The sequence below is a fragment of the Lactuca virosa genome, chromosome 7 (assembly GCF_052849685.1).
Source record: "Lactuca virosa cultivar CGN04683 chromosome 7, Lactuca_virosa_CGN04683_v6, whole genome shotgun sequence".
Classification (NCBI taxonomy): Eukaryota; Viridiplantae; Streptophyta; class Magnoliopsida; order Asterales; family Asteraceae; genus Lactuca; species Lactuca virosa.
In genome coordinates, this window is record NC_136432.1 from 183221662 (window position 1) to 183236154 (window position 14493).

The 14493-nt window shown below is 38.7% G+C and overlaps 2 protein-coding genes across 2 annotated transcripts; one reads left to right on the forward strand and one right to left on the reverse strand.

Annotated features, from left to right (window-relative positions):
• Window positions 1–4649: 4649 nt before the first annotated feature.
• On the forward strand, window positions 4650–8340 carry LOC145126190 (receptor-like protein 6). The gene is made up of 2 exons (XM_079061590.1): window positions 4650–7690; window positions 8101–8340. Exon 1 carries the CDS (start codon window positions 4736–4738, stop codon window positions 7658–7660), a length of 2925 nt encoding a protein of 974 aa, XP_078917716.1. The 5' UTR covers window positions 4650–4735; the 3' UTR covers window positions 7661–7690; window positions 8101–8340.
• Window positions 8341–13384: 5044 nt separating this feature from the next.
• On the reverse strand, window positions 13385–13886 carry LOC145127369 (uncharacterized). The gene is made up of 2 exons (XM_079062584.1): window positions 13879–13886; window positions 13385–13769 (listed from the first exon to the last, which is right to left on the reverse strand). Exons 1-2 carry the CDS (start codon window positions 13884–13886, stop codon window positions 13385–13387), a joined length of 393 nt encoding a protein of 130 aa, XP_078918710.1.
• Window positions 13887–14493: the final 607 nt, after the last annotated feature.

Here is a 14493-nt window from a genome sequence, read left to right on the forward strand (position 1 = left end):
CATGTCTTGTTCTTCTCGATTGCATCCAACTCTGTTTGCATATCCTCCTGCCATGCCTTAGAGGTTACCGCCTCTTTAAAATTCAAGGGTTGATCCGCTGCAATCATCAACAATTCTCCGGGTTCAAGGAACACATTTTCGGTTTCAGAATAAATATCGGTTAACGGACGCAATCCCCTTGGCCCAATCTCACTAGAAGGGCTTTCCATATGGGGCGAGGTTGAAGAAAACGGGGTTGAGACAGGAGTATGTGGAGCTGGTTCAGGCTCGTCAAATTCAGCATATGGTTGTCCAACTTGGATAGCATCGATTCCTGGGCTGTTTGGTTGTTCCGGATTGATTTTGGGGTCATTTTGAGGTGTTTCGAGGTGTATTTGGGGTTGTGGTTCAATTATGGTAAAGGTCTTAGGAGTCGCCATCTCTTCTTCTTTGTTTTTGTACCAATTCCATTCTTCTTTTTTGTCAAAAACAACATCGTGACTAACTCGCAACTTTCGGTCTTGTGGATCAAACAAACGGTTGCCTTTAGTTCCATCTTCCACACCTAAATACACCATCTTCTTACTTCGATCATCAAGCTTCTTCAAGTGACCACCTACAAGTTTAGCAAAAGCAACACAGCCAAAAACTTTTAGATGTTCAAGGTTGGGCTTTTTGCCAAACCATGTTTCATAAGGCGTCTTGTCGGGAAGTACTTTTGTTGGCAGGCGGTTGAGAAGATAAACTGCATGTCTAACCGCTTCTCCCCAAAACTCTCCCGGAACATTTCTACCTTTGAGCAGACTTCTTGCCATGTCCATAACGGTCCGATTTCGCCTTTCTACAACTCCGTTCTGTTGAGGCGAATATGGTGTCGTAAGATGCCTTTGAATACCATTTTCTTCACAAAATAATGAGAATTCTTTTGAAGTGAACTCTCCCCCTCGGTCCGTTCGAAGTGTCTTTATTTGATAACCCGAATTCTTTTCAACCATCAACTTGAAGCGTTTGAAAGCGCTCAAGGCTTGAGACTTCTCCGATAGCATGTAAACCCACATCCACCGGCTAAAATCGTCTACTAAAAGGAGAAAATATTTACTCCCTCCAACAGACGTAGGTGTGATCGGACCACATAAGTCCGCATGAACAAGTTGTAGAGGTTTTTGAGCTCGAAAAACTGCATGATCCGGGAAAGGAATTCGGGTTTGTTTGGAAAGAACGCACCCTTCACATACTTGGTTTGGGTGCTCAATCTTTGGGACTCCGATTGCCATATTCTTTTCGGACAACTTCTTTAAGGCGAGAAAGTTAACATGACCGAGTCTAGAATGCCATATCCAAGCTGGTTCGTCTTTTGTTGCTAAAAGACAAGTCGGTCTACCGGTCCTTAAAGGAGTTTTATATAACCGGTTTGGGGATCGTTTAACTCTCAAAAGTAGAGTTTTGTTTCTGTCAAACAATGTCAGATCCGACCCATCCATTATGACCCGACTCCCTTCCTCTGTCATTTGTCCAAGACTAATAATATTTTTTTTAGACTTGGAATGAAATATACCTCATTAAGGAGTCTTTGGTCGCCATTTTTGCTATCGAATAAAATCGACCCTTTTCCCAAAATAGCGACGGTCGAACCATCCCCAAATTTCACATGGCCCGTAACGTGCTCATCTAATTTCCGAAACTTTGAGCGGTCTCCAGTCATGTGATTGCTAGCACCGTTGTCGAGATACCATACCTCAGACTCGACTCGACTTTCTCCCGATGCAAGAAGATTAACACAAATCTTCTCTCTTAGAGACACTTTTTTGTGTGCATATTCTTGTGAGGTTGCCATCATTAAAATAGGCTCTTCTTCGTTGGCTTGAGTGAGGTTTGCCTCCTCACCTCGATTCTTGTTTGGACACTCCGAAGCATAATGACCAAATTGTTCACAAGTAAAGCATTTGATTTTACTTTTATCCTTTCGAGAAGGATTATGGTCATTCCGATTTGTATTGTACTCGCGACCACCTCCTTGGCCACGTCCACGACCTCGGCCTCGTCCCCGGCCTCGGTTACCATGTCCTCCTCGTCCTCTTGAAGTGTTTGACGAGTTTCTCTCGCCAGTTTGCTTCGAACGAGATGCCCACTCGGCATGTGTAAGCAATAAAGAAGGTCCTTCTTCTTTTTCTCCATAGCTTCGAAGTCTCTCTTCATGGGTCTTAAGACGACCCACAACTTCTTCCACCGTTATATTCTTCAAATCTCCGAATTGCTCGATCGATGTTACGATTTGTATAAATCGTATTGGTACGGCTCGCAAAAACTTCTTCACAACCGTAATTTCTTCAATCTTTTCACCAAGAGATCGAATATCGGTTACGATAGTATTCAATCTCATGGAAAAATCATCTACCGATTCACTGTCTTTCATCCGGATCACCTCGAAGTCACTTCTCAAGGTTTGAGCTTTAGCCTCCTTGACCCGATCGGCTCCCATGTGCATCATCTTGAGCGTTTCCCATGCTTCTTTAGCTGTGTCCTTCTCAGCTAACATCAGAAGTACGTCCTCTGGAATTGCTTGATAAATAGCCGCAAGAGCCATCCGATCTTTACGTTCGTCCGTTTCTGCATTTTTAATTACATCCCATACTCCTTGTGCTTGTAAATTCACTCGTATTTTTATGGCCCACACCGCGTAGTTCATCTTCGTGAGCATTGGATAGTGTAACGTAACGCTACCGCCTTTCCCGGTCCTTTGAAAACTTTCAACTCCGGCTTGAGAAGATGACGAGGTTGGTGTAGTCATTCTTGGCATATACTTGGGCATACACGAGTAAGAATATTTTTTTTTTTGAAGTACGGGGACCAATATGAACTTTTCAGAAGTTCAGGGGGCAAACAGAACTTTTACAGAAGTAAAACAGGGGCTAAATTGAAATTTTTCTGAAAAACGGGACCAAAATTGTAATTTTTCTGAAAAACAGGGGCTAAATTGCACTTTCCGGAAGAACAGGGGCTAAACTGTAATTTCCAGAACTTTGGTCAGCTGCTGACGTCACTGCTACAGTGCTGCTACAGTACCGTCTTCTCCGGCGAACCCTGGTTTTTCCGGCGACTTTTCCGGCAGATTTGACCAACTTTGACCGGTGATTTGGAGGCCTTTCGGTGGTCAAAAAATTCAAAAAAAATATATTTTCGGAATCCTCAGAACGAGACCTTTCCAACGGTGTACTCCGAAATTGTTTTTGAGACAAAAAATTTCGACCAAAAAACAGAGAATGCTTCCCCCGGAGCTTAACCAAGCTCTGATACCACTTGTTGCGGTTGAAACACACTTTTATTCAGAACTAGAACAAAAGAGAAGAGCTTACACGCTCAATATTACAAGAAAAAGAAACAACCCTCTAATACTCACTCTAAGTATTACACAATACACTCTCTGTTTTGTGGTGTCTTACAACTGAGGTTAGAGCCTCTATTTATACTTAAACAAGCCTACAATTACTACTGCTACCATTTATTGTGTTCATTATGTGAACATACGAAGTTGCCATTTGAGTTCTTATTGTCAACAAAGGAGGGATTCATTTGTCAACTAAAGAGGGTGGTACAGCTACTCATAGCAGGTTCACATCCAAGTAGGTTTACACTCACAGTCCAAGCCAGGAACGAAAGATGAAACAAAACTAAGATTTAGGGACTATTTGTGCGAAAACACAAACATCTGGAGGAGAAACATAACTTTTGGCATAAGGGAAGAAAGTTGTAATTTACTCAAGAAAAAAAATTGAACCATAAAAGACGTTTGTGTACCACCTTTCTAGTTGCTTGCACTGATATAGTAGGACAAAAGAAAAGACTTTGAAGTTTTCCATAGTTTAATTAGTAATAACTTTGTGGAAACTTTCATTCATGCATTTAACAACTCATAATTAGTCTCAGATGATTTTAGTGGAAAACGTGTTTCCATGAGTGTAGAAATAGTAAAAAATATAAGGGCTTTCCTATCACTTTCCCTCATTTGTATCAAACATTTTTTATTTCTAATTTATATCAAATGTTTAAGAATCTATAACATTATCTATTTCATAATTCTATATCAAACTTTAAGGTACGTCAATCAAAATTTATACTAGGACAATTTTCAAACAGACAATGAAGTTTTTATTAAGCACTTATCAAAACAGAGTAATATTATTTACTATCATTCAAACGATTTAATCGGTACATAAAAAGCATTGTTTTATACAATATTTCCTTTAAACATAAAGAATTTAATTTCACAACACTACATTGAGACAAACACATGTGAAAAGAGGGCAACCTTCACCCTCTATTTTTCTCACTTTTCACATATATATTTTCTTTCAGATTTTTCAATCCTGCCATTACATGATGATTATGACAAACAAAATACAAGACCAGCTAAAGGTCAAAGCACTATATACTAAATTATCTAAAAATATTACAGCAATAACCATTTGTTCTTTAAAATTCCTAATTGTTAAAATGTTAGAAAAAAATAATACTAAAACAAGTCATTTAATGTGTTTTTTAATTTTTATTTTCCAAACAAACTAAAAGTCCGTTCTCCTTATATCTGGTCAATATATTATCTTTGTCTCTATGAGTTGATTATTTATCTACTTTTATCCCCCCCCCCCCCCCCCCCCCCCCCCCCTTGAAATAATCCACTTATTTGTTGAATGTTAAACAGATACATGGTCTATATAATCACTTCCACAAACAATTAAAATCATTAAACCCTTTTTTCATGGCTCCATTCTTGAAGCTCTTCCCCTTATTTCAAACAATTTCACTTGTATATGTATTGCTCACAGTCACATGCGCTGGATCATCAATAAACAATGATGAGGAATGCTCAGCCTTGGTTCAGTTTAAGCAAAGCATAATTCATCAAGATGATGCGATTTGCACTACTAGTTGGTTTCAAACGTTTCACACTTGGAAGCCTACAGGCAATGCATCAGATACTAGTTTTGATTGTTGTTCGTGGTATGGGGTGGAGTGCAGCAACGATGATACGTACAGTCATGTGATCAGCGTTGACTTGAGTGAAAACTTTCTTTGTGGGCATATCAACTCTAGCAGCACCCTCTTCAGCCTTCTTCATCTTCAGAGCCTCAACCTTGCCATGAACAACTTTCGTGGATCTCAAATCCCATCTGAGATTGCTCATCTAAAGCAATTAAGAAGCCTTAATCTCTCTTATTCTGGGTTTAGAGGCCAAATCCCAATTGAAATTTCACAATTGATCCAATTGTATTCTTTAGATCTGTCAATGAATCCACTAAAGCTTCACAGTCCTAGCCTCCATAACCTAGTGCAAAACTTAACCCTACTCGAAAAACTCGATCTCTCAGAGGTTGACATTAGTTCTTCTGTACCTCATTTCTTGGCCAACTTTTCTTCTTTGAGGTCAATCCGGCTACATAATTGTTCGCTTCGGAATGAATTTCCAGCCATACTTGAGCTACCAAAATTGAAATTTCTGAGTGTGGCATACAATACTAACCTCACTGGTTCCCTTCCCGAATTTCGTAACAATAGCTTACTTGAACATGTGGATCTAGGTTACACAAGTTTTTTTGGGATTGTGCCTGAATCCATAAGCAACCTAAACCATTTGGGAGTTTTGCGCCTTTCAGGATGCGGTTTCTCAGGACAAATTCCGAGTTCACTCTCTAACCTGACACAACTCACTGGCTTGGGTCTTGCCAACAATAAGTTCACAGGCTTTGTTCCTCCATTGGTAAGTCTTTTGAAACTCAATGTTTTGGAGCTTAGTGGCAACAGATTTGAGAAGGAACGCTTTCCGAATTGGCTTGGCAAGCTGACTAAACTTAATGAACTGTATGCACATGATATGAACATAAATGGTGAAATCCCACCCTTTCTTGCAAACCTAACCAAACTTTGTGTTGTCCTAATGGGAAATAATTTGCTTACCGGTCATATACCATCCTCATATTTCAACCTCACCCAACTAAGAAAGTTGAGCCTTGAAGAAAATCAATTGCAAGGGACAGTTTCAAGCTCATTTTCCAACTTCAAAAGTCTTCAAGATCTTCGCCTACAGTCAAACGATCTCAATGGAAGAGTAGACTTAGACATGCTTCTAGAACTCAAGAAACTTCAAGTTTTCGCGTTAGGTTATAACAGGATATTGTTAGTAACCACCGATAATTACACCAATAATACCTTACCAGAATTGGAACACTTAGACCTGACATCATGCAACTTGAAGAAATTTCCTGCCTTTCTGCAGTTCCAAGATAAAATGACTCACTTGCTTCTTGGCGACAACAAAATGTATGGCCTGGTACCGGTGTGGATCTGGAACAACAGCCAAGAAACATTACAAGTTATTGACCTTTCATACAACTTCATCACCGGATTGGATCAGCATCCTAATTTCCTACCATGGAAACATTTAGAAGCGTTTTTCATCGGGAATAATCAGGTACGACAGCTACCAATTCCACCACAGACCACAGTTGTTTATGACATCTCAAATAACAATTTGACAAGAGAAATACCACCATTCATATGTGAACTAAAATCTCTTCAAGTGTTAGATTTGTCTTCTAACAACATGAGTGGAATTCTTCCTTCATGTTTCAGTAGCTTACGCAATTCATTAATGGTTTTGAATCTGAGACGAAATAGTTTTCATGGCATAATCATGCATGCGTTCATGCATCAATGCCGGTTGGAAAGTATTGATTTGAGTGAAAATGGATTTGTGGGTCAGCTGCCCAAATCATTAAAAAGGTGTACTAATTTAGAGGTCCTCTCTCTTGGTGATAACTCTTTTGATGATGTCTTCCCTTATTGGCTGGGAACTCTTGCCAAGCTGCAAGTTCTCATTTTGCGTTCCAACAAATTTTATGGTCCAATTCAAGGTTCAACAAACGTTTCCACACAATTCCCAAAGTTGCGGATAATAGATCTCTCTAACAACAATTTTAACGGTCAGTTGCACCAAAAGTACTTCCAAACATGGAATGCCATGAAATCCATTTATGTTGGGGAATCATTTGTTATGGAATCGGAGATACCCTCAGCCTCTGGAACATTCAATACAAAATCATCATACCCCATGACGCTGATACACAATGGTATAAGAACAGAATACGAACAAATTTTAACCATATTCACGGCTATTGATCTATCTTGTAACCATTTTAAAGGAGAAATCCCACAATCACTCCAAGATCTTCGAGGGCTTGAATCACTTAATCTTTCCAACAATCATTTTACTGGACATGTCTTTCCATCGCTGGGGTACCTAAAGAATCTTGAATCTTTAGATCTCTCCAGAAATGAACTATCTGGAGAAATTCCTCAACAGTTGGTAAAACTCAGCTTCCTATCCATTTTCAATGTGTCATTCAACCATCTTGAGGGGCGCATACCCCAAGGGCAACAATTTAATACATTCGAGAATTCCTCCTATGAGGGGAATCCTGGATTGTGTGGAATACCTTTATCCAAGGAATGTCAAGATTCAAAGGCGTCAAGACTTCCACAATCTGAGTCTCTCCCCTCAAGTAAAAGAATTGATTGGACTATCATATCCTCTGGATTTGGAAGTGGGCTGGCTGTTGGGATGTTCATTGGAAACTTTCTACATACAAGATATAGTGATCGGTTCAGAAGAAATACAAATGGATAAGACCACTTGGCAACAGGTGGAGAAATGAAGGTATCATAATTCTTTGAATAACATTACAATTTGGTACGAATGTTTCGAGACAATAATTTGTTGTGGATGTGGTTTCAAAACCCTCAACGACTTTAAAATATAAAATGGATTTTATTTATTTACTTTGAAGTGATCATGAAAAGATAATTGTGAAATTAACTTGATACGTATATTTCTCAACATTGTTATGTTAAAAATTACTTTAAGTATTCAATCATTAATCCGAACATTAATTAAATTACATATCAAGTCAAATATGCATTTTAGAAAAGCGGTATGATATAGTACATTTATCACAATATATAAAAAATGTTTTTTTTAAAGTGTAATGAAATAGTACATTATTTTGTATGTGTAATCAGTTTCATACTGATGCTTTTTGACATGCATATGGTATTGTGTATATATAGGAAACCGTGAACATACCATCTTAGCACCATTATCAAGTGTCTTAGGAGGTGCCATAGCTTCAAGTTCGAAGGGGAATGAGAAGATGTAAAAGAACTTAAAGGATTTTAGTTTGTTTTACCATTAGTATGTGTATTTTAATGTTAAGATTGTGTTGCTATCAGTTGGATCTATTTGAGTTAGACTTTCCTTGTAAGATCGTTGATATTGATATATCATTCCGTGGGATTTCTGTTGGTTAAGTTTGGGAAAATGACACATACGACCTATGAACTTTCTAGGGTTTACCTTTTTAGTCACTTAACTTTGTAAGTGGCTTTATGAGGGAACGAAGTGTGTTGCAACCTAGCACTTTAGTCCCTTTTACTTAATATACCCGGTAACCATGCCATACCATCCCAATTTGACACATCATCGATGACATGATGAAATTGTACTTACGTCTTGGACCCAAACGATTTCGTTTTTGAATGTGAAACGTAGAGGCCACGTTCACACTGTTCGCCCCGCCTCCGTATAAAATGTGAAGGTTGTGCCCTAAAATGGCACAATTCGAAACCTGGTTACCCTAACTGCACCCTAAACATCAATACCAATCACAAAAATGATGCCTTCACGATCATCTCCAAATCACAATTGGTTACCCAACTATAGTCGACACATGGCTGAAAATGTGTCCAATGGAGTCACCAATGAAGACATGGCGTTCAATTTGCTACAAACACAGTTGGAGGTGTCGCTTGTGAGGGAAGAGATTGCAAACGACCTTCGTGAACTACGACGCAACATCACTAGAGACTTGGACGCCCTAAATCATGAAGTCGATGATATTAGGGCAGGTCAACTCGATCTATCTAACATGGTTGCGGATTTAAAGATGCATTTGTGTTCAAGTGCAACAAAGTGAAATGGGTTCTTGGAGTTTTTGTCGTTGCTATTGTGGGGGTGTTAACCTATAAGTTCTTAAAATGACAGAAGAACTTTAGGTTACACCATTTCTATCGTGGGTTTCTATTTTGTTTTGATGTGCATCTGCTTTATTCTCCTTATTAGTAAGGCATTTTGTTCGTTATCTTTTGGTTTATGGTCGTAGTATTTGGTGGTCGTGCTTGGTGGTTTTGTGATCATGTTGTTGTGATGATCATTTTTTTGATGTTAATCACAGGTGATGGGTGTCGTATGTAGTAAGATGGTGGTACAAATCCTGTTTATCTTGTTTAATAGATGTAAAGATGTAACCATGAATGAAATATTGGTTAAGTTAAAATGTTCTTGTTATAAATCTAAATGTGCATGTGTCGTGAAGTAATACCAATATTTTATGTTGATTTTCTTCCTGGGACCACATGACAAAGTCAAACTTTTTAAACCTTTAAAAGATGAACCCCAATGTTTGTGTGTGGGACATAGGACAAAAGAGAAGAATCTAATACCCAGATTTGTCGTTGCCTGTAACCCAAAAATGGAAAACAATGGCAAAGTTCTTTTTTGTTGTCTTTCTGGTTGCCCACTTTCGATAATTGTCTGGAAGAAATGAAATGCCCCTAATGGATTAAGTCAAATAAAAAAGTAATGACTGAAATACCCCTAATGGGTTAAGTCACATAAAAAATACTAACTGTAATACCCTTGATGAGTTTACTCAAATAACAAATAATGACAAAAATACCCCTATTTCTTTAACTATTTAAAATGACACTAAGACACCTAACGGGAGTGTAAGTAATTTAACTTCTTTGATTGACTAAAATACCCCTACTTTAATAATTACTTGAAATAACATACACCTATTGGATTAATTCATTCGAATGACTATAGTACCCCTGAACTAACATTAACATGACCTATTGAAATATTTGTAATGACTAAAGTACCCTGTACACACTAATATAAATAAGATCATACATATTATAAATACATACACGAATCCAAATATCAAATGTTACGATTATTACAACATACATGAACATAACAAACATAAATTACCTTGTCCAATCCACGTAACATACACACAATTAAAACTGTAATTAATCTTACTGTAACACCCAAATTTTCAAAACAATTTTTCACATTTTATAAAACACGTTTTCATTCATAATCGTTATAAAAACACCATTGTATCACATAACATCATATCCCAAGATCATAATAAAATCTCCCCGCGTGTGTACTGATCAAGCCGGCGCCTTCCCGCGATCCTCGCTGGTACCTGAGACACATAACACAACACTGTAAGCATAAATGCCTAGTGAGTTCCCCAAAATACCACACATAACACATATTAGCCACTCGAGGCTATAACTCTGTTTGACACTCTGGTCAAAGTGTCTCTGTGGGACCCCCCCCCAGTCCCATAACTCTGTGGGCCCTCTAGCCCTAACTCTATGGGTCCTCTGACCCTAACTCTGTGGACCTAACTCTAAAAACTCTGTAACATACATAGCATATAACACATAGAAATCACATCATGCAAAAGTATACACAATACTCTGTCTCATAGCTCTAATTACCACTCTAGGTAAAGTATAGTGAGAAGACTCACCTCGGGTAACTCGGTAAAGCTCGAACTCTGTAAAGTCGGGTCTAGCCTCCGCCTAATCATATGAAATAAACACTCTGAATTAATACATCTCTCAAGGCTAGACTATTCCTCCTCTTAGTACTCTCAGAAGGGTAAAAGACCATTTTACCCCTCTCATGGCTCAAAGACCCTAAAGTTGACCAAACCCTAAAAGTCAATAAAAGTCAACGGTCAAACTTTGACCCGACTCGCCGAGTGCACTTGGGCGACTCGGCGAGTCTACACGTGCCCACTATCTTTCTGATCTCGCATGACACGTCGAGTCTTTCCCCTTACTCGACGGGTGACACCTGGCATGAATCGCGGGGCCACCCCGACTCAACTCGCCGAGTCTGTTCATGGACTCGGCGAGTTCCGCCTTGAACTCCAGTCCTCTAATTCCCTCCAACTCACTGAGTCAACCCTATGCTCCACGAGTCGTCATAGATCGCGAGTCGCGGGGCTACCCGACTCTAGTCGTCGAGTCCGTTCATGGACTCGGCGAGTTCATTCCATGCACATCCTCAAACAACTTCCTGAGGTCAGATCCAGTCCTCTAACCAATAGATCTATCATTCCCAAACCCAATAACCATGTAAAGTTTCCATCTTGATGCACATACAACATCTATTTGATCATATATGATGATTTAGCCCCAAATACCATAACTCAAGGTCATAACCTCCATTGTTATTCAAAAAGCTTAATGAATAAGGCTCTCTGGACCTCTATGGATCCAGAACCAAAGCCTCCTCATCATAAGGGACTATTTGGGCTTCAAATCTAAGCAACAAAGGGTCTAAGAAACCCTAAATCCATATGATCATCATAAGAACAGAAGGGGAGTCGAATTACTACCTCAAATGTGAAGATCTTAGCTCCAAATCCACAGAATAGCAGTCTCCTATGCTTCCTCTTGGCTAGTACCTCCTTCTTCTTGCTAAACAACACTCCCAAGGTCAAAAATGGCTTCCTTCCTCTCCCAAAACGCTCAAGCACTCTAGGGTTTCTCTCTATGACTAGTGACCTCAAATGGCGGCCATAAGGGCCTTTAAATAGTCCCCAAACCCGAGAAATTAGGGTTTCATTAAACGGCGTGGACTCGCCGAGTCCGGTCATTAACCCAAATGGAGATTCGCGACTCTACTCGGCGAGTCTGAGCGCCTACTCGCCGAGTCTCTCTCCAAAACTCAATAAAATACATAATTTAAGATACCTGGGAATCCGGATGTTACACTTACTCCATTGGTGATCCAAACTACTACCTTCACTTTCAACTATTTTAGCATGCTTTAGTTTAAGAATTCTCTCTGACTTTTTCCTCTTGCTTGGTTGACTTATAGTATACACATGGCCAACAACTTCACTAACCCTGCCCAATTACTCAGCTTCATTAACTGTCACCACTTGCTCAGATTTGTTTACCCTCATAACGTCAACAGTTTGTGGCTGAACTGCATCACCCATAACATCATCTTCTCCACCCCCTTGCATATTGACTGACTCTTATGTTTGGATGATCTTTTGTTTCTTTGTGACATTAGTTTTAGGAGGTCTTGGCACTTGAGTGAAATTGTTCTTGTTGTGCCCTTTATGTTTGCATATGCCACAAGAAACCTTTTTCCCTGCCTTTGAAATCGTGTGTTTTCCAGACCTTTCAGAAGCATCCATTTTTCATTTCATTGTTGGCCTGCCTGACATTCTTCTTTTTAAAGGAGGCAATGGAGATATAAATTTTGTAGAAGGCCACATGTTTATCCCATTCATGCCACAAATGGATTGTTTGTAGGTATAATGGAATAAGGATCCTAGGTACAATGGGTCTACATATGGTCCATCAGGTGTTATGTTTAAATACGCTATTGTAGCTACTGAATGAACACAACCAGATCCATTTAGTTGCCATAACCTGCAACTGCATTCCTTTTTTGTGACATCAACAATGTACGGCTCATCCATTTTCCTTGTTTCAAACTTCATACGCCCACAAGACACAACCTGCCAATGCCTACATAATGCAATGCAAATGTTTAGAGTTGAGAGAGGTAATATATGTATGAATAAATAAGTGTGCATACCTTTTCTCATTTTGGAGAATATTCAATCTTGTTTCTGATGTTTGGACAAACAGAATAACGATTTCATTCTTGACCTGTTAGTTTCATAGTCACCATCCTTCACATCACATATATATGAATGTCCTCTAACATGTTGATAATAAGTTTCTTCCTAGCATCCAAAATGACACTATTAAAGCTCTCTAAAAATCCATTCTCCACATATTCACAAGATGAATTGTGAACTCTAAAAAAAGCTAGAGACCAAGTCTTTGGATCTCTATCCATAAGACGCTTAACGGCTTCAGGATTCAACTTTTCAATCTCCTTCATGACTATGTTAAAATGTGCTTCAGTTGTTGCCTTGTTTGCTCTCCAAAACAAAATTTCAAACTTGGCTCCACTAAACTTCTTTCTAAAATTAGCATATATATATATATATATATATATATATATATATATATATATATATATATATATATGCTTAGCACACTGCCTATGTTCTGCTGCTGGGAATACTTCTTTGACTTCCTCAACCAAACCCTGCATATGTACCAGTTATAGGTGATGTTAGAAATGTAAATATTTATTATACTATTTTTTTATATTTTACAAACATACCTTATGTTGATCAGAAATTAAAACCAAACCACTTCCTTCATTCCAACACTACAAATCTTCTAAAAGATTTTCAATGAACCATTTCCAGTTCTCCTTGTTTTCCACACATACAACTGCCCAAGCAATTGGGAATATTCCATTGTTAGCATCCCTACCAACAGCACAAAGCAACTCACCTTGGCAAAAACTTTTCAGGAAACAACCATCCAAGCTAATGATCCTTCTACACCCTCCCTTCCACCCCTCTTTGACTAGAACAAAGCATATGTAAATCTTGCTGAAGTAATTCTTACCATCAGGCATTGTATCTATAGAAATTTTAACAGTGGATCCAGGATTTGATCTTTTAATCTTCTCACCGTAAGACCATATTCTAACATAATTTTCGGCAACCATGCCTTCAGCTAGACTCAATGCATACTTCTTGGCTCTCCTACACTAACTCATACTCACAACAATGCCAAAAGTGGTTTTCACCTCCTCTCTAAGTAATCTCACACTCATCTTTTGATTGTTAAAAAAATGCTGGGTAAAGTGGGTACCTATCCATCTATACGTGACAATTGATCCGAATTTGAAATTCATTGAATAATTATGGTTTCTAATAAGAGACTTGATTTGGAAAGACTTATCATCACTCATCCATGAACCCCAAACCCTAAATGTACATTTCCATCACAACATTTGGCTAGCAAGCGTCTACTATCATTTTCACAGAACATAATTGATAACCATTTGCAACAACATAGTTATAGAGCATGTGTTTCAATTTCTTAGGACTCTCAAACCTCATACCTAACACAGGTTCCTACTCCTTCCAGTTCAACTTTTCATTGAAAATATTTGGCAACTCAGGATAAACATTTTCATTGTCATCCATGGCTTCTTCCAAAGGGTCACCCAAAGTTGCATTCTCACACATGTCGACATCAGGGTCATTATCCTTTTTGAAAAAATAAGGGATGTTATGGTCATCCTCATCTTCATCAGCATCCACATCCTTAGCCCCATGGTCATCTTCATCCTCATCCTCATCTTCATGTTCATCCTCATCCTCATCCCCATCCAAATGGCCTATCTTAATTTCCTTAATTAGTCCTGCCCCATCAATCAGTTATTCCACTATGTTATCAACAACCTCTTCTTTGTATTCTTCC